This window comes from Sander vitreus, chromosome 9 (genome assembly GCF_031162955.1).
Source record: "Sander vitreus isolate 19-12246 chromosome 9, sanVit1, whole genome shotgun sequence".
Lineage (NCBI taxonomy): Eukaryota > Metazoa > Chordata > Actinopteri > Perciformes > Percidae > Sander > Sander vitreus.
This window is the reverse complement of record NC_135863.1, coordinates 18075442-18096504: the sequence shown is the minus strand read 5'-3', so window position 1 is coordinate 18096504 and position 21063 is coordinate 18075442. Positions and strand designations below refer to the sequence as shown.

Sequence of the window (21063 nt, the reverse complement as noted above, 5' to 3'; positions counted from 1 at the left end):
AGCATGGATAAAGTCCAGCTATGCATCCAACATATTCATTCGAACACAACTAAAATGTCACAATCCAGCCACTTGTAAGAAGTTTGTAATACTGGTTACATAGCTAGTTATCGTGTTTTATTAACCTTAATTCTGTTTGCCAAGGCTATATTTTATTGGCTTGCAAAGTAGCTATCCGTTGCTAACGCTAACGTTAGCTAGCTAATTTATGTCAAAAAGCAGTAGCTAACTAATGTTACTGCCAAGATATGGTTTCATTGTAAGACAGTGTAAACACATGACAACACTTGACGGGTCTTGCAACACCTCTCTGGTCTCTAGTGAAATCATATCTTGGCAGTAGTTAGCTAACGTTTCTGCTTTTTGAGATAAATTAGCGTTAGCAACGGATAGCTCCTTCGCAACATAATTCAGGTTAATAAAATACGGTAATGTAACCAAAGTATTGAAAACTACTTACATGTGGCTATAGTGTGACAGGCCTACTGCTGTTCAGTCTCGGATAGCGAGACCTAGCTAACTTAGCTAGTTACAGTGCTGCGAGGCCTGTTCAGATGACGTGTCGGCTGCAGTGTGAGCTAGATTGCTTGTTAAGGATGAGTCAAACTAACGTTAAACACACAAGGAGATATGAGTCAAACAACGGCATTATAGTACACACAAACATTAAGACATTTCTGTGATATAAGTCAATAATACAAAATACTGACCGAAATGTGTTTTAATCCAGTAACATTAGTCGAACAGCTCCACTGTAGTCAGCATTTACTGTACCAACAGGTGTTGACTGGAAATTGCGGTGCAGCGCGATTTGAAGCCACTGCAGTGGGCGTGGTTTCCCTGGGGATTTGAATATTTTCTAAATATTTAGCTTTACACTTGGCGACACATTTAGATATAACATTTAGATTTAAAATTTAACATTTAGATATATATTTAAGATTTAGATTTAGATATAATATTTAGATATATATTTAAGATTTAGATTTAGATATAATATTTAGATTTAACATTTAACATTTAGATATCAATTTAACATTTAGATTTAACATTTAACATTTAGATATAAATTTAACATTTAGATTTAGATTTAACATTTAGATTTAGATATAACATTTAACATTTAGATATAATATATATATATATAAACCTGGTAGAGATGTCAAAACAGATGTAAAAAAAACTTAATCCAACTAAGGGAAATCATGTAAAAGGTACTTTTTGCACTTTGTGATTTTTATCTGTGAAAAGCACTATATAAAATGTTTACTTCCTTCCTTACTTAAACCAGCTCCAAAGTGAAGGCCTGAGAAATGTTAAAAGAACCACTTAGAATAATATTCTCTTAAAGAAACTCAATATCTTGCTCTTTAAAGCGTTTACTGGAGTGACGCTCTTCTTCATGCTTTCCAAACATGTGCTGCATTGTGGGTCCCTTTTTAAAGGAAATATACACCTGACAACGGTTGCTCCTACATTTTCTTTTAGAATTGCTGAAGTCATGAATGCAAGTCACCCCTTTGTAACCGCACCCACCACCTTCAGAAAATGTTTTTAACTATCTTTTGTATTCTATTTATTTTGAACTGCTCTCCTATATTTCTACTATATTACCTACTAAAATATCGTATATGACACCCTAAAGTTGCTAAAACAGCCAAATTCCTACCAAAAATAAAGAGGATGTGACCTCTGTGTCCTCAATGTTTACTACACTGAGGAAATAGTTTTAAGTATGAGTCTTTTGTGATATATGAAAAGAAATATGTTCTAAAGAAATTTGCAAGGCATCATTATTTACTTTCTTTTGCACTGAAAGTCATCTCATCTCTGCGATTATTTGATTGCTTCCAAATTTCAGCGTTCACTTGACCTGAAGTTATCTGAATCTTGAATACTGAGCAGTGTTGTAAATGGATGTGTGTATACCAAATGACAAATGTATTCTATTTGTAATATATCAAAAGATACAGTATGTGCATATTTTATAGATTCAAGGTAGGTAAATTATATGGCCAGAAGTAGTTGGAAAGCCATGCACATTAATGTGTTTGTTTTATTTATTTTTTAACCTGCAGTAGTGGTAATTATTGCTGTAAAATGATGTAGTGGAGTAAAAATTACAATATTGCTCCCGGAAATGTTATGGTGTAAAAGATAAGATCAGATAAGCCTTTATTTATCGTCAAAGGGGAAATCCAGTTGTTGCAGCAGCACAAGGACAGACATAAATAGAGATTATAGAGAAAGTAAAATCTAAAATAAGAAGAGGAGTAGATCTAAATAGAAACTATACAACAGCAGCAGAATAAAGTGGTGTAGTTGTAGTGGTGTAGAAAGTAGTAGAAAATGTAAATACTCAGTTATAGTGTAATGTTATGGTGTAGAAGATAAGATTAAAAACTAAAAAAGTAGCAGGAAATGTAAATACTTAGTGCAGGTGCTTCAAATTGTACACAAGTACAGCAGTTGAGTATAAGTATTCAGTTTGTTATACAATGTTGATTGTTATCCATTGACTGTAAACAGTCTATGCTTTTAGCCTTGCTTGAGGAAATAATTACAAACCCTACACCACCACCTAGCGGTCAGAAGTGGAACTGCATTAGATATAAAAATCCATTCCATAGCTTAGTTCCGCCTTATGCATGTAGCTAGTCCTTTAACATTACTCCATGATATCCCCACCGGGTTTTACCGGACAGTCACCGACGCCTCCATGTGGGCGTGACCTTACCGACCGGCTCGCTTCCATAACAGACACTAGCAATCACCAAACCATCCGGTCAGTCAACACTGAGTGCAAGTCATCCTGACTACATCATTTTATAGCAGTTGTTGTGGGGGGCTGTACACTATTCTTTGAGTTACAGTAGCAGTTGGTGTCAGGGTGAACGCACACTTCGTCGTAGCAGACATTGATTAGCAATTTGTTAGCTCGCTACCGAGAACCACATGGATCCTCAAATCACCAACAGGAACAGTGAGGCGAAGATGTTGACCCACGCCAAGACTCTCAGGCTGCACACCGGAAATCTAGTCAACCGAAGTCGTCTGAAAAAGAAATGTCCGTGCTCTCCCAGCGAAGAGGTAAGATATCTAAAACCTGTCTAATTTAAACGGACTAACGTTAGCTAGTTGTGTTGTGTTGGTGTGGCAGTTTAGCTTATTAGCTTAGCTAGCCATTTAAATTAACGGTAACGTTAGGCTACGTGGCTAAATATTTAACTAGCTAATGATAACAGTGTGTGTTTGTGTGTGTTAACTGATTATAATAGACGTGTAGTGTTATATGAGGTATCCAAAGATAAACTGTAATACCAAGCATCCACCTTTCAAGTAAATTCGATATATTGGATTATTATTTATGTATTATATAATATATAATACATATTATATAATATAATATATATACTAAATAGTGTTAAACACATGCAAATATCTGTCAATGTATATACTGTCATATCCACCTATCTCAGATATAAGCAACCTGTTAACATTAATTGTCTTACTGTTTACAATCCTCATAGAGCTGTTTGTTTACGTGTGTGTGTGTGTGTGTGTGTGTGTGTGTGTGTGTGTGTGTGTGTGTGTGTACACACACACACACACACACACACACACACAAATGTTTATGTTTACCTTTTTCAGCTTTGTTGTCCTTGTTTTTAGTGTATGACTATTTCTGTGTATGTACTTGGAGAGCAACAAAAAGCCGGAGTCAAAGTCCCTGCATGTGTTCACACTTACTTGGCCATTAAAGCTGATCCTGAGACATTTTACTTTTTCTGAGACGTTTTAAAAAGTAGTTTCAAATTGTACCTTTCAATGTCCATAGCAGAACTGTGTCTGAGATAATTGCCTTAAAGGTTTGAGTCTAGTGTGTCTTTCTAATGTGATAAAAGCATGTCAAATAATTAACTTTATCATCCAGCCAAAGGTGAATTGTTTTCAGAAAGTAACTACTGATGAATGATTGTTGTAGGCTGCTCACACAAAACTCACTGTAATAAGTGCAAACCTGGAATAATCACACAGGTGACATACATTACCTTCAGATAGGTGCTTCATGGAAACAGTGTTTGTTACAGGTACTTATCCCCGGGCCCCGACAGGAGCTGTGTCCCCTAACCTTGGGACCGCTCATGCATTCAGGGAAGGTGGAGTTTTATCGCTGTGCTTCGATTTCACCTCTTCCATGAAATATAGCAACATGTGAATTGTTTAATACATAGTTTTGGTATTGTGGATTTATCGACAGTGTTTTCCAAAGTAACACAATAATCTTTTTACACATTGCCATGCACCTCAGCTAGATAGGCTGACCGATATCTATCTGACTCAAAATGTACATTACATGCAGGTTTATGAACAATATTTCCTATAATTTACTTTTCAATCTGTCCAGCCTCTTGGGGTGTGGTCTGGGGATGGCCCGTCTTTGCTACTAACCTTTCCCTCCCTGTCCTAATTTAATTTAGTTTAATATTGCTTTGCAATAAGTCTGTAACTGTAGTTACAGTGGAGAAACACATTACATCAGACCAGTTTTTCAATTTACACCTCCCCCAAAATGCACAGTTTCTGTCCTGCCATTATGTTTTTTATTGAAAAGTTAATTTTCTGTCGTCTGACTAATCCATTAATCGACTACTTGTTTTGGCACTGCATAGATGTTCACTGTAGTTATATAAAGGTGTAGCTGCAATATCCTAAGTGTTTGGTCAGACTTATTACTTTTTCATGATTGCTTCAGATACTAAACCACTCGTTTTAAGGAAGTACAGGCATCAACTGCTGTTTTCCTTCAAAGCATGGTTGTAATTTGGTACAGTCAGTGCTACGTGTTGTGCCTTAGTACCTAGTCCTCCAGAGTTGATTTTCCTTGTTATTGTTGTGATAAAGGGCCAATGTCATGGTTGAACTATTAATGCAGAAAATATGACTTGAGCTTGACTGAGTTATCAGAGGACAGGTTTTTGGATTATCACATATTTATCTTTATGGCATATAGTGCATTATATACTGGCCTATATGTGGCTGACATACCACGAAAAACTAAAAAATATGAAGAGTACATAATACATATAAGTGCTTTCAAAGGAGATTTAGATAACTTGTTGTTGCATCGCTCCATCTCTTCCTGCAGTATTTTCATGTTTCCTCTCTTTCATGAGTCTGCAGTAATGTATATATGTCATAGGAGTTACCATGCTTGTGTTATTTTAAAAAGCAACATTCAATTTCTATTATGACTTAGAGTCAATAGAGACCATTTTTAAGTTCCAATATATCTGACTTGGCACTAAATAATGCTGATCAACATTGATGCCTCACATTGTCCAAAGTCTGTTGTTCAAACTAATTTAATTGTTATAATGCTATATTGTCAAATCACCTTATTTTTAACGTTCACACATCCAACTCTGCAATCGTGGGACCTTTTTGCTGCAGCAGAGCTGAGGTTTGTTTGTTAGCCTCATGTAGTGTTACCTGTTAAGTCTCTACCAGGTCTGTTTAAGCCAGCTATGCTCCCAGTCTGTCTCCCTTTGTCTGTTTTTCGGCCCGACATCTCAAGGTTTTAGTTTCTTTGACATTTTCTGCTGGCTTTAGCACTCACGCGAACATTTCTCACACATCTATACACTTCTTACACCGCTGATGCAGCTGGCCTCCTCGCCCCATGCTTCTCCTTTTGTAAATAATTAGGTTTTAAAATTCATCAGCACTTAAACTTGACATGTCCCTCCTGTCCTTGTCCCACACTTGAGTCAGTTTGGGACATTATAAAATTTGTCCAACTGATTTCATTGTTTATAACACACTGCGACCCGAGTTGGTGGAGCAGCATGACACAGCTGTCCAGATGTTGATGTGGTGTCTGCTGAGGATAAGAAGCTGTTCAGCTTTAGCCAAGTTTTAGGGATCCTTCCTGAAAATATGCATGTTTCACAGATGTTAATTTGACATTGTTTTTCTGTTTGATATTTCAGCTTCAAGATTGCATTCAAGACACACTCAGTGATTGGCTTTCTGCAACAAAACCGCCATCCAAGGTGGGAAAACATTTTACAGTTTTATTAATGTTTTCATGTAGTGCTGTTGGGTTCTCAATGTGAGAGTATAGTCTCCTAAACCAGTTTTGCATGTTTTTTTCATTGACACTGAGAAATGAGCAATAGTATTTGCATTGACAGTCCATTATGGTCAGACCAGCAGTAAGAGAATGAGTTGCACAATAATGTGCTACTACACTGTCGGCAGTAGGGTTCCAGTGTTTGGGAAAGAAAAATGGCTGTAGTGATGGACATCAAAGGATGCCTCTAGGCTTACTGAAAAGAAGCTGTCATGATGAATGTTCATGCAGTGCTGGCTGCCAAAGGCGCCATTCCAAATGTGCGTCTGTCTGTAGGGGTGGAGGGTAGGGGCACACAACTTTGCTCTGGGGGTTTTGTTCATTAACTGTGATAGGATTTCTAGAAAGCAGTAGTCAGTGGATAATCTGTTTTATCAAAATAACGTGTTCTGAAAAGGCTGAAATGGAGATTAAAAAGGCTGCAGGATCCAACGTAGTGAACCACCATTCCTACTGAACATACCCCTCCTCTGGCTGTTTTGCTAGGCTCAGCTAATCTGCTTCTGCTTTTATTACCACGCCCACTGGACTCAAATGGGAATGGGGGAGGTTTGAAAGAGTTGAACTAAGGGGTCTTAAATACTTGTAAATACAAAGCAAATTAGGCACAAGCCCTGCAGGGAAATGGCAAGAATGGGATGTTTCAGTCATGGGGCCCTGAGTTCTGTTCAGGAAAAACACAGAGGCTTTGTAATGCTCTGTAACGGTTCACATGCTAACCATCAGTTAATGCACTTTAGAGTCACTTTTACGTAAAAGTTACGGCAGCTATCTTAGCAGGTTGGACCAAGTAACATTTCCCACTTGGCACAAGTCTGACATGAATACTGTCAGATTAACGTAAAGGCTTCAGCAGCACAATGTTCTGGACAAAGCAAAGAAATGCACAACATGTTTACCTGCTGTAATAAATTCATCACTTATTATCAAGTCTTATGCATAAAGAAAATAAAATCAGTTTATTAAACACTGAATGAGACAATTTTGAGGAGATCCCTGTCTTGACAGATCTGTCTATTTTTCCTCTCATCGTGCAGGGAAAAATATTTTAAAAAAGAGAGATGATGATGATGATGATAATAATAACCTCATACAATCGGACAAGCACTTCCTCTCTATATTTAGTTTTCTTCTTTTTAATTATTCATTTGTTTGTTTGTTTTTTTATTTAACCTTTATTTAACCAGGTAGGCCGTTGAGAACAGGTTCTCCTTTGCAACGACGACCTGGCCAAGAAAAGCATAAGTGTGCAAAACAACACAGTTTCACATACAATAAAATACAAGAAAACAGAATACAATAGGCTACATAAAGTGGAGATTAGGTAGGCATTACAAAGCCGGCGCAAAGTGAGGTGAGTTCTTGCCTGAATAAAATTGTGAATATCCATCAAAACACTTTACATACAGCATGTGGGCAAATTAAAGTATTGTCATTGAATGCTTGGGCATTGCGGAGCACTAAAAATTGGCTTGGAGAATACTCACTCAAATGATGGAATTGATGTGGAATCACTCTGAGCAGAGGGGCCAGTGTCCTTCGTGCTCATGATGGTTATTAAAGGTAACCTGTGGAGATTTTGACCTAGCAGTGCTATCATCCCATTTGAGTGGGTACTGTTTTGTTACACGTTCCTGTAAATGCTGCCACACTATTCCACTGATCAACAGGTGGCAGTAATGCGCCAAGATATGCAGCAATGGCTGGAAAAGGCAGGAAAGAACACACTTCTCCCTTCATATTATTATAACTTTTTAACCTTTAACTCTTAGCTAATTTCAGCGATGCCATCACTGCCCCTTGCTAATCAGATGCCAAATATTGTGCAAGCATTGTGGCTTTCTTGTCATTTGTGAAATAATCTATAGCGGTCATATTTAGAGGTGGATGAAGCCAGCACTGTTACGTATTTTTAATGTCTTAAAAAGGGCAAAACACGTCACACAGTTATTGAATTAAGTGCTTGTCTTGTCATGTAGGACTTCCCGGACACACTGGACTGCTCCATTCCCCAGGCAACAGATGCTATTACGCCTGAAGAGAGGGAGGAACTGAGGGTCACAGGTTAGTCAACCTTAGTGTCTATCATGGGTGACTGGCTGCATCTCAGCACAGGAGATCCAGGTTAACGCAGCAAATGTAAATGTATTTTCCACTTCCCTGCTTTAACCTGATTTCTTTCTAATAACCTCTCAATGTAGCGATTTTCAGTACATTTAACAAGAGGGTAGCTGTACATACAAAAGCTGTTAAAAGCGTGTCACTCACAGATTCCAGTCAAACATTTCTCTGCCTCATCTATGTTAAGGACAACTGTAAAGAAGTAATTTGTAAAGAAAATCAATGATACGATGGCTGACTGAATCAAAAATGAATTAATTAGGAAATAGTTAAACAAGTAATAAATAGTAGTAATTAAGTAATAAATACCTATGATTTAGACGAAACAACTGCAGTATGTGGGGGACGACATGTTCATGGCTGCTTGTTTTTGCAGTCAAGCTGTTCCTGTGCGAGTCGGTTCAATCCTCTATCAGAGATGCCGTGGAGATGGGTGAGCTTTAAATCTCTATAGCTAAATTTTCATGTGCCTTAAAAATGACACACAATTGATATGAAACTAACTCTACTCGTGATACTGCCTTGTCTCTCATCCCTAGTCTGCCAGACGCTGGCAGTGTCTCAGCTTGACTCTGTTATCATAGCGCCACCTTGGCCACTGGAGGGTGACAGCCAAAGTTTGGCTCACCTTCAGCCAGCTTGGGAGGAGCTGGAGGCTCTGGTCAGGAGCCAGCAGATTGCTGCCATTGGCACCTCTGACCTGGACAAAGATCTGCTGGAACAACTCTACAACTGGGCTCAGGTGAGTGGGAATCTTGTATCTCGTGTATGTGAACCCTAATTTGTGTAATCTTTAAACTGGGCAGACACTGTGTGTTTTTATTAATTGTGTATGTTGCTTAAACTCGTACTACACATTTTATTCAACCATGAAGCTTAAAGGACAATTCCGGTGTACTGTCTGTACACTTACAAAGTTCTCAATGCTTCGGTTTGCATGTAGGGACCCTCATTATGCTACCGTTGAAGTGTGGTGCTATTTTGAGCCTTGTTATTGGTAGAAAATGGTGATTTACCCCATGCCCCGAAAGCTAGCGTTAGCGGCTAACCACCGGTTTTACGGTAGCTTGTTAAAAGCTAGAGACACATTTGATTAGCATGAAAACATGTCCCAGAGAACGTTCGACTCGGTACACATATGTTATTAACCCCTAGGTTCGTTTTACGCCAGAATTGTCCTTTAATCTTATGAAGCTTTGGGGCTTTCTTTCTATTTGTGCCAAAAATTGATTTGAAACTTCAGGGTTTCAAACACAGCAAACACTGTGACATATAGTGGCTTGTAAAACACACCGCAGCCCTTTAAAGCCATAGTGTGTAGTTTCTGTCTCCCTGTCGGCGCGTCCACATGATACAAGCCTTCCATGGGCGCCCACCGCCCCTCTCCCTCCTCCATGCAGTTGCTAGTAGCCAAGGAGGGTACGGAGGATTAAAAAAACATGATGGACTCTCCAGAAGAGGTAGATAGCTTCACTCGAGTTTCTGCGCGGGAAAGTCACCGGACGCCACAATCTTACTGAGAAATACAGAGAGAGTTGTGTGGAGCTGATAGTCTTAATTAGCTTTGTAGCAACTCATTTGGCAATGGCTTGAATGTAATGGACGTTCATTAATATCAAAAGTTGGGCTTAATACGTTAAGTGTGTGCCTGGCTTTAGAAGGCAACAGGTCAGGTTTACGGATTAAAAAATTGCAAGCCGGAATGCGTTTTTCTATTAAGTGCTTTGGCCATTGTACCACTGTGTACAGTTTCTTATGTTGAACCAAATAAAGCCAGTCATTGATTATGTCCCCTATCTTGTACCAGGTGAAGCCCAGCAGTAACCAGGTCAACCTGGCCTCCTGCTGTGTGATGCCTCCTGACCTGACAGCCTTTGCTAAGGAGTTTGACATCCAGCTGCTCACACACAACGATCCCAAAGGTGAAATTCAATTCTTTATTTTCTTCTGTCAGTCAGATGGCTTTATAGTGAAGTGTCGGGTGTCCCAAACCAAGTGTTCTCAGTCCTTAGTCAAACATTAAAGGATGTAAGTCTTGTTATATTATTTTTCTTATTGTTAACAAATGCCATGAAATTCGGCTCCTCCGACTGACGACCACACAGAACACACCAAACAGACTCGAGTCACCGACCTCGCCAGACTGTCCAGTCCCTCCAGTCCAATTCACACAAATTCAACCAATCACCATGACTTTGGTGCGACTCGCAATTTTGACCAATCACCGCAACCTTTCCGCAAATTTGACCAATAACCGGAGTTTCCCGCGACTTAAACCAATCCCAGCAGTCCCACGTGCCAGACTTTACGTCTGAGTGCCACTGACCAAGCGGGAGTGAGAGAGAGCTTTTTTCCGATATGAAGACGAGACTCGAACATTTCACATTTACCAACAAAACGTACAGCGAAAGACAGCGTGCAAAACATTTCAGACCGTCCTGCCAAACTGTATAGATTTTAACATCAATGTACGCTGTAACGTTTTTTCACTCTAAAGTCAGCGGCTGCTGTTTTCAATCCTGTCGGCTCTCTACAGCAGGCGGGGCTGCTGCTCATACAGTTCCCCCCGCTACTGACACGCACACACACGGTGGATGCAGGAAAAACTGGAGATGAGACGACACAATGACCTAAATTGAGGACAGCTACTCTCGTTATTGTAAGTGCAATGATAAGTTAAAGTCCAATAAGTACTTTATCAAACCGTATGAATGTGTGTCCCAGGCCAGGTTAGGAAATTAACTAACAAACAATGTAAAGATCAACAAGCCACTGACACACATATGTTCAAAGTTGATTAATTCAATACATTATTATTTTTTATCTTAAATCCACCAGCCATTTTCATATTATACCAACATTTGCAGCATCCTGAGCCTTTTTGGTTCCTAGGAAAACTCAGCCCAGAGTAATGTTATTTTCCCCAAAACAAGTTTTGTAAAGTAAAAAAGTAAAAAAAAATCGCAACTTTCACTGTCTCCCGCAACTTCATTGCAACAAACATACAAAAGACATCGCAACTTTTATCGCAATTTTTTACAAAAGCTCCCGCGAAATCAGGCATTTTGGGCCACAACAATCTATAAAAAAGGCCGCGAAATCCTGGAGGGACTGACTGACTGTGTCAGAGCCTTAACAAGTATTTTTTGTGTAGAAAAAGCCTGATATATCCTATTCCTCTGTGCCAAAGGTGTCTGTTGTCATAAAATATCAATGAGCCGCTGCACTGGGTGACATGTTTCTTCATTTTCATGAACATGGACAGTGTTCTGCAGCTGTATCCTGTTTGCTAAAAACAGCAGTGGCCAGGTGTTTTGAAAAATGACAGCCTCTTTTTTTTTTAATATATAAAACTATATATTTATGATGTTTTTAAAGATTGATGTCTTTAGTAGAAAACATTGGTCTTGGACCTAAGAGCCACAGAGAAGGTAGGAGAGTGTTGTGAAACAGACTGACCCATTTTTGATTTGATATTTTTTATGGAATTTATTGACAATAAAATTATTATAGAAAAATGCCAGCCTTATTCTTAAAGCAAATAACAATCAATCAATTAACGCATTGTAGCTGGTGTCAACATTAGTATCAGTAAATCTGATGTTTAAGTTTTTTGTACCGTGTAAGCTGCACAGTTCACTCGTACCTGTGAAAGTTTTAAACAGCTCCTCTCTTGGCGTCATGCTTCCTCAGAGCTGATGTCAGCAGCCACATTCCAGGAGGCGGTGCAGGAGGGAACACAGGACCTGAGCATCGCTGACTGGAGGCTGGAGTGGGTCCTGCGTTACTCCATCATTGTTAAGAGCAGGGGCATTATCAAGGCTAAGGGCTACCTTGTCAGTGCAAGGAAGGCAATCCCCTAGCACACCCTGCTAGTGAAGAAGACGCATGGATGAAGCCATTTTTCTCCTTTTGATTGACATACACACACACACAACATGCAAAGTAACAGCTCTGAATAATGGATGCTGCCATCCACCATGAGTCTTGAAGTCATTGTTTTATCCCACTGATAATCCTGATCAGGTATGATTTATTCAGTTTAACTGATGCATCTACTCATAACTCTCATCTCAGTGAGAGAAAATAGAAAATGAACATGCAAGATCAACTCCAGAGTCAGTTTTGAGAGACGACCAGTACATTGACAGTTCAGCCATTACACAGTAGAGGCTGCTTTAATGCTGGAAAGTGTTAGTTGCTAAACTTTGATCCAAGGTGAGGGTTCCTTAACCTTGTTCTGACTTAAAGTGCCTCTCATCTTTTTCTCCTTCTGTCCTCATACCTGCGTTGTCTCCACTGTGTCGGTGCGAATCAAGCTTTAAATTGATCAGTCTGAATTAAAGATTACAAGTAAGTAAAGCAAGAGGTAGAGATTTATTGTTTTTTAGTACAGAATGATTCCAAACATTTTGAAAGGGTAAATGGGGGGAAAAAAAAGTGATTTTTATTCATGTATTGAATTGTTCCTGATGTGTATATAACATCGTTTGCATTCCTCAATTTTGAAAAATGATGCGCTAATCCAAATCAAACTACATATGAGATGTTTATTTTATGATGCTGATTGACTTTAACTGCTAAAGCAGGCAACTATGTGAGTATATATAACTTTATTTTATCATGCATTTTTTTCTAATCACGCACTGTTTGATGATGCATTGAAATGTTTACCCACTCTGTGCTCATGAGATTAACTTGAGGATTGAGAGTACAGCAGTATTTTGAGTTTTTGACCTGCATAGCAGGCTTATGTCCTCTATATGCATTATATTATTATTATTATTATTATTATTATCCATATATTATAGCACTGGAAACTCTGCGTCAATGAGATGTTACAATTTGTTAACTCTGAGGAAGTTTTTATTTAAGAGTCATGGTTGTTTTTCCAGACAGGATCCTGTTAATCTCATGAAGGCGAGTTATATGTTGTACTGTAAACATATTTAATGTTGTCATTTATCTGTATATCATGAATTGGCTATATTGAAATTATAAAAGCAGATGTTTGTTCTGTCAACACTGGTGTAAGATATTTTAAAAATGGGATAAACCTGGGCTAGTGTGATTGTTTGATAATGCAATCAAGATTTTTCTTGTATGAGCTAAATTAATAACAAAAAAAGGACTTTGCTCTATTGTTTATTCCCTGTTCATATGTTTATTGTATGCACCAATCACACCAAGGCAAATTCCATGCACGTTCATAGCTTACTTTGGCAATAAATCTGATTCTGAAGAGCATCTCCAACTTTGTTAAACTGTTTCACACTCTTTTTTTCTGCTGACTTTCGAATCAGCTTGTCAGGCTTTGATTTAGTTATAATGGAAAGACAAAAACTTGAATAATTTCCTCTTGCAGAATGTGTGATGTCAACCCTAGTTTGAGCCTAAATTTTAAGTGATTGTGTAGTGCTTAGGGATGGGTGTTGTTAGGATTTGATCAATACTACTACTCTTATCGATACTCCGTATTGGCTTGGTTCTTTATTGATACTGTTTTCAGTTCTTTTTTATTACTAAATAATTGCTTTAAAAATATATTTACAAAATAATAAATTTAAGAAATGGATTAGAAATAGTATTTTAAATATCGCTAAATGTTTCTAGAATGAAACCGTAATGTTTACAACAGCAAAAGTCACTATATAAACTCAATATCTCACTGGAAATTAATCTAAAATGTCAATAAAATAAATAATATTCCAGACATCAAAATACTGAGTGAAGTTTAGAAAGAATGAAGAACACAGACATCAGTACCAGTCCTTCCTCCTGTCCTCCCTCTAGTGAGGTGAATCACTGCAGCTACCACTGGTATACTACATACAGCTTTTGTTTTAGCTTGTTTGTTTACCGTTTAAATAAGATCCACCTCAATCAACTACACCATTAATAAGTTACTTGCACATTAACAGATCATTAATAATCTAAAAAAAGTCCAACACTCACATATTGAACACTTTTAGTTTTGATAGTTAAAGTGAACATTGCTAATAATTCGTTCTTTTTCTTAAGCAACATGTTCAATGCAGTACTTTTAATATATTGTTTTACTTTTACTATGAACACTTCTCTCGCCACCACGATTTGAAGTTGGGTCACAGCTCTGCGATCGTCTGCTCGGCATATATATATATATATATATATATATATATATATATATATATATATATATATATATATATCTCTATCTTATTTCCGTGTGTCGATTAGTCGGGTCTGGCCCTAGCTTTCACACCGGAAGTGAGAGAAAAGCTAGCATGCAAGATGGTGGCCACAGCTCATATAGGTGTAGGAGGTAATGAATTGGCAGATAAGTGTGCGAAGAAAGCAGCAGAGCTGCCTGATATAGAGGTGGATATTAAATACAGTAAAGCTGAAGTCAAAAGTATAATTAAAGCTAAAACAAATGAAAAATGGCAGTTTTTGTGGGATAATGAACAGTCTGGGAGACACCTGTATAGAATTCAAGGAAAAGTGGGGAAGAGCAGGAATACATACAGAAGTAAGCAAGAAAAAGATGTGGTGTCCAGAATGAGGCTAGGACATACAGGATTAAATGGAACATTATTTATAATGAAAAAACATGTTGATGGAATGTGTGAATATTGCAATAGTCAAGAGACCATAGAGCATGTAATTATGTTTTGTCCTAAATACCATCAAGCCAGACAAAGGTTGATTTCACAACTTGGTGAAAGCCAGATGACATTACATTTACAGGATATACTGCAAAGAGGATCTGGTAAAATTTGTTTTCATTTTTCGTTTTCTTTTTTGAAGGATTTAAAAAGGATTTAAGAAAGTGTAGGACCTCTTGATCCACACTCCAGTCCAGATGGTGGCGGTAATGCTCCAAAAAAGCTGGTTGCCAAACGCCATTGAAAAACACAAGAAGAAGAAGTAGAAGAAGAAGATGGTGGCCACCAGGAGAGGAGTACGCGTGTACTCTCCAACTAAAACAAACTCAGACCAGCCCTCTGATGTCCCGGTACGTTTAAAAGAGAGATATTTTTTAAACCTGGAAATATTCAGAGGTCATGTAAAGGTTTAGTCCGAGGTGAAGGAAGCCCGTCTCGTGTCAGTTAGCTGGTGTGTTTGTGGGCAGCTGCTCAAAGCTCACGTGGACACCGTCTTTCCTTTGAGAGTTTGTAAACGTGTCGATGTTGTGACACAAGTAGAGAAAACAGGAAATAATTACATGCATAAAAACGATGCCGTAAAGACAAAGCTTAACTAACCGTTTACTTAAGTCCTGTTTGGGCAGAGTTCAGTGAGTGTGTCGACCAACAGTGCAGCGTTGAATGATATTGAATTAAAGATTACTTTAAGCTACTGAATTCATCAAACATGCTTTCAGTGCCTCACGATTGGACCACTGTTATGTCTTTTTATCCGGCATGCATCACTAACTACAGACAAGTTGTACAGAATGCAGCAGTTCCCAGTGTCTTTAACAGTGAGAGAAGTGACTCTCCTTTCAATATCCTTACACTCTCAGAGGGAGTTATACATTGATTTACGGTCCTACTCATTACTGATAGAGCACTTAATGACTTTGCTCAGATTAGGAGTTAGGTTTGCAATATTCTATAATTGTCTTATTGTCAGCAAATGCTTTGGAAAGCAGAACTAACAATGACTTGATCCTACTAACAAGTATTGTCTGTGTAGCCAAAGCCGGTATATCTTATTCCTCTGTGCCGTAGAGCTTCACTTCAGTCCATAAACTAAACCCATCAGTGAGTCGCACCTTTGCACTGGGTAACATTTTACTTCATCACTATGAACAGTGGCTTTATTCTGTTTGAATCAATTCCATACTCACTAGAGCACCAAATGTGTATTAATTCACAGCTGAAAGTAGTTTGCATCAAATAGAAAACTTGCTTCCGTTTGAAGAAAAAAATACAGTGCTCTGCTGTTTTTAGGGGGCCCCCTAAAAACAGCAGTAAAAAAAACAACTTAAGAATGTCGCTTATCATTTGGGATCAGGCTTGCAGTAGAACCAGCTGTACTAATAACTAGGTCTTATATTTTGCCACACAGGCCACTCCTTCCACTGGTCGAAGAACCAGGAGTACTGCTAAACAAGCAGAGAGCTCTACCCAGCATGCCCAGGTGGAGACCAGCAGCCAGCTTGAAAAAAGCGAGGGAGGACCCCAGGCATCTCCACCCACCTCCGCACTGAAAAGATGCACCAGAGCTTCCAGACTCCACAGTCCAGAGCTGCCATGCACACCTGTGGGCTCCACCCACGAAGCAGACGTGTCAGATGTGGAGTCCTGCTGCTCTGTGGTCGACATTGAACTACCAATGACACACACCCGTGGGAGGAGGGGTCAGACCCACACGGAAGATGAGGACATATCTGAGGTGGAATCATGCTCTTCTGCAGTATCTGCATCGAAAGCTAGCCAAAGTAGCCGCCGGAGCACAAGGAGGAAGGCGATTCCTAAAAGCCTTGACCCATCTCATGTTGAGGCGAGGGACGTCAAGCTCGACTTGGTACTGGAGACCGAGTCCTGCAGCTCTGTGGTATCTGATTCCCAGAGGGTCACCAGAAGTCAGAGAAAAACTACTCGCACCAGATCATCTGCCAAACAACAAACTGAGGACTCGGAGCTCTCAGATGCTGACAGCATCGCAGGAGCTGAAGTTTCTAAGTCCACCACACGCAGAGCTACGAGATCCAAAAGGCAAACATGTCCCATTCCCATCTACCTAGGCGAAGGCTCAGAAAGCTCTCAGTCCCCTGCCCGCAGAGCTCGAAGGAGCTGTGCAGCTCCAGGGAGGGCAGCAGCTACTGCCGATGTCAGTGAGCCCCAGTCTTGTGAGTCTGAAGGCCACGAGTCCGGGCCCACTTACAGTACCAGCCACATGACTCGTAGGCGGGGAAAGGCCCAATCCACAGGTCCCAAAGCCGTAAACTCGGACTCGGATCTGACCGATGTGCAGTCTCCGATGGGCAGCCCCTGCTCCACACAGAGCAGAGGGACTCCCTGCAGCAGCCGCACAGGCTCGGGGAGCAGCAGTCGAGGTGCTTGGACCACCAGGAGCTCAGTCAAGGCCTGTAGTATTGTTCTTGAAAAAGCTAGGGAGCCAGCTGAAGAGGACACTTCTTTAAATGATTCTAGACTAGAAAGTACACTGATCTTTGAGGATGCAGACTCCACACTGTTAGAGGAAGATATGAACCAAACATTGGAAGAAAAAGAGAAACTAGGTGCGAATAGTACTGATCTTGCATCAAATGAAGCAGGTACAAAGAGCGTGGAAAAGAAAGTAATTGTCATTTCAGAGGAAGACTCCACCCATAGGTCTCCCCTGGTATCAGACAGTCCTGGTTGTGCTGAGGAAGCCGTTAGTAAACCTGCAGTTGCGCTCAGACGCCAGCAGGAGGAGACGTGTGCTAAGAACAAGGACGGGAACATCTCAGAGATGGAAATGAACCAGGAAGCAATCGCACCATCAGAGGCGTTAAAGCCTGGCCAATCAGTTACAGTAACATTATGTGAGAGTGCTTCTGAAATCCCAAAGAAGACTGAAGAGAAGGATGACGCTATGGAAGTAGCTGATGTGGACACCCACTCATCACAGCGAGGTGAGGCTGTGGATGAAGATGCTGGTGTGGAAACTGGGCCCAGTGAGAAGGACAAAATGGAAGTCAGCACATTGCTTAGAGACTTGGTCCGAGTTGAGTCCATTCAGGTGGCATCCAGCCAGCAGCACAACGTCACAGTGGATTCTGACCCAGAACAGCAACCTAAAGACGTCATTGTAGAGAATGCAAAAATAATCACCCTGCTGGAGAGCAGCGAGGACGAAGATGCTGAAGAGGAGGAGAGGGATGTTTCTGAAGAGGAGGATTTGGGTTACCAGGCAGAGGAGAGAGCAGGACCTACCCAGAAGTGTGAAGCGACAGCTGCTGCATCAGTGGATGGACTGTTTATGATTGACACGCGGCCCGGACAGGAGGCTGATGAACAGTACTACAAGGAGAAGCCAACAGAGGAGGAGGAGAAAGCCACAAATGAAGAGAGAGTTGAGCAGGAGGAGCAAGATGAGGAGTTTGTGGATGAGGATGGGGAGGATGATGATGACGAAGATGCAGAAATCCTCTTCTCGAGTAGAAATCCTCAGTTGTAAGTATGTGATAGGTGGCAGCCTCAGATTGGTACATAATAATTTACTGTTGTCAACAAATCCCATTTAAAAGAATAGTTGGACATATCGGGAAATACACATATTTGCTTTCCTGCTGAGAGATGAGAAGATTGATACCACTCTTCAGATTAGAGAGAGTGGCATCGGCCTTCTCATCTGAGTCTTGGTAGGAAAGACTCAGATGTGTACAAATTTTTTTTTTACTTTAAAACTGAAGTACTTTTTTATCACAAGTATCGTACTTTGCTACATTTCAAGTCACGTCGGTTACAATCTGCAGCTGCAGCAGAGAAGAAGCTGCAGGAGGGCACAGCTCGATAGAGGTGACACTCTGCTCTCAGCTGACACTCCCGAAGAGATGCACGTTTTAAATATTGCCATTCACCGGCAGAGGGTCAGCCGTCAGGGGTGGGACGAGTGTGTGGAACGATGGTCGCACCATGAATAGTACAGATGCACAACAATGAAATGGCCTACTTTTTTATTTAACTACATTTGTACACAAATACTTTTTACTTCAGTAAAATTTCCTTAAAGTAACTACTTTTACTAGAGTACAATGTTCTAGTACTCTTTCCACCTCTGCTAAACTCATCCACCGGTGGAAGGAGTGGCCTGTGTAGCATAAGCAAGTCTGTAATAAAGCTGATTCTACAGAAAAATGGATCCCAAAGGACAGGGCTGGTGTTATTCTAATTTTTTTTCTTCAAATCCCATGAAAAGACCAAAACCAACAATGTGTTGGTGCGTTTCTTAATACTCTTTCTGACTTTGGTTTTGGTAATTTCTTTGGATTTGTCTGTACTAGAAACTATAGAATATTACCAGATGTTAACTGAGCACATAGATAGTACAGTCACGCTCATCATTATTAATATATATTATAACTGCAGAGGTGAAAAATGAGGAATTGTCTCTGTGCCAATTTGTTTCAGGAAAGAGTTGTCCAGCCGTATTGACCCTGGCGTCAGAGTGAAGGAGCTCGGGGGTTTATACATCAATTTTGATGGCAGCAAATCAAAACCTGTCTCCAGTTCGCTGCGAAAACTAAAGGAAAAGAAGATCCAAGATGAGGTGAATAAGTGATTGATTTTTTTTTCTTCTCCTTTTTGAATGTGATCTGTGATGCAGAATGAATAATGAACTTTATAGTTATGCAAGGACGAGTAAATCCAATAACACCTGAGATGGTGTTATTCATGGTCTCTCTCCAGTTCTCCGTGACTTTGGCCTTTTATATCTGAGTAGTGGGGTGTTGATAGACTTTGCAGTGTTGCAGTTTTTGTTGTTGTCCACAGGTGATGAAGAAAAGTGTGATGGGACCAGACTTTGAAAAGAAGGATGCAGTGCCTCCGTACAGTGAATCCAAACAAGCCCAAAAGTTGAGAAACAGAGTAGGTTTTACAAAGTTATGCTTTGGTCTATAGATTATCTGTGCTACTATGTGCTAAAGTTTTATCACTTAGATCATGAATCATTTGTGGAGTCAGTTATGACGACACGTCCTGCCCCAAATAACAAAAACATTAACATGTAGTCATCATAAAGACGATACGGTTTTTATTCAAATTCTGTGCTTCAAAAGCTTCTACAATGCTTGTTAAATAATTGAAATCACTGTTTTTCCCAGACGGAGAGGGAGAAATCAACGGGGGATGGTTGGTTTAATATGAAAGCCCCCGAGATCACTCAGGAGCTGAAAGGAGACCTCCAAGTCCTGAAGATGAGAGGCTCCATGGATCCCAAGAGGTTCTACAAAAAGAACGACAGGGATGGCTTTCCCAAATATTTTCAGGTCAGTAGAAAACAGGAGTCCCATGCCCCTCAAACACCCTCTGCAATAACAAGGCAATGTTTAAACTTGTTTTCTTAAGTCATGGCCATGTTAATTTTCAAAATTGAACAGTTCCCTACAAATTTGTAGATAACGATATCTTGCTGTATCAAGCTCCTAATGTAGTCTGCAATACTCGGGAATTAGGTTTATAGATTATCAACATCAAACTGTGTAGTGCATTTGAGTAACTTATATGTGCACTTATACAGGTTGGTACGGTGGTGGACAGCGCAGTCGACTTCTATCATTCCCGTGTTCCCAAGAAGAGCAGGAAGAGAACCATGGTGGAGGAACTGCTATCTGATGCTGAGTTCAGACAGTAAGTTGTATGAAATGAAAACAAAAACACTTTTACTCAATGTGGCTTTATTATTAGATGATTGTTTGACCAAATATTGACAGGTGAGGTGTAAGCGATGTACAGACAAATCTATTTCATCACAATCGGCTATCAAAATACAGTATGTAACCATGATAAACTTATTTCTCATCAGGTTACAGAATCTGATGGGTCACAGAATACATTGCAACACCACAGCCCCATTTGCTAACGTGTGGGCACATTGTTAGATGTTTGCTTGACCGTATATGGCCATTTCTGCAGACAAAATGTACTTTCCTCTTCTCTTACCAGGAACAACAAAAAGAAGTACCAGCACATTGTGACGGAGAAAGCAGCACAAGGAGCTGGCAAGAGGAACAAGAAGAAGAATAAATTCCATAAGAAATGAATCTTGAACACGGAATGGCTTTTCATAGTTTTATGTAATAACTGCAGGAGGTCGGTTGCCGTTGA

At 39.8% G+C, this 21063-nt stretch overlaps 2 protein-coding genes across 2 annotated transcripts; both read left to right on the top strand.

Annotated features, from left to right (window-relative positions):
- The first annotated feature begins 2716 nt into the window (after positions 1-2716).
- gclm (glutamate-cysteine ligase, modifier subunit) lies at positions 2717-13504 on the top strand. Its single transcript, XM_078259020.1, has 7 exons — positions 2717-3090; positions 5994-6056; positions 8116-8200; positions 8634-8690; positions 8797-8999; positions 10065-10179; positions 11951-13504. Exons 1-7 carry the CDS (start codon positions 2956-2958, stop codon positions 12118-12120), a joined length of 828 nt encoding a protein of 275 aa, XP_078115146.1. The 5' UTR covers positions 2717-2955; the 3' UTR covers positions 12121-13504.
- Positions 13505-15050: 1546 nt separating this feature from the next.
- Positions 15051-20999, top strand: dnttip2 (deoxynucleotidyltransferase, terminal, interacting protein 2). The gene is made up of 7 exons (XM_078259018.1): positions 15051-15254; positions 16313-18408; positions 19366-19504; positions 19729-19824; positions 20061-20225; positions 20477-20586; positions 20902-20999. Exons 1-7 carry the CDS (start codon positions 15180-15182, stop codon positions 20996-20998), a joined length of 2778 nt encoding a protein of 925 aa, XP_078115144.1. The 5' UTR covers positions 15051-15179; the 3' UTR covers position 20999.
- Positions 21000-21063: the final 64 nt, after the last annotated feature.

Coding starts and splice junctions, on each gene's coding strand:
- gclm (XM_078259020.1), top strand. CDS start 2,956: ATGGATCCTCAAATCACCAACAGGAACAGTGAGGCGAAGATGTTGACC. Junction 8,201..8,633: donor GGAGGAACTGAGGGTCACAG/GTTAGTCAACCT, acceptor TTGTTTTTGCAG/TCAAGCTGTTCCTGTGCGAG. Junction 10,180..11,950: donor CACACACAACGATCCCAAAG/GTGAAATTCAAT, acceptor ATGCTTCCTCAG/AGCTGATGTCAGCAGCCACA.
- dnttip2 (XM_078259018.1), top strand. CDS start 15,180: ATGGTGGCCACCAGGAGAGGAGTACGCGTGTACTCTCCAACTAAAACA. Junction 19,825..20,060: donor CCCAAAAGTTGAGAAACAGA/GTAGGTTTTACA, acceptor TGTTTTTCCCAG/ACGGAGAGGGAGAAATCAAC. Junction 20,226..20,476: donor GCTTTCCCAAATATTTTCAG/GTCAGTAGAAAA, acceptor GCACTTATACAG/GTTGGTACGGTGGTGGACAG.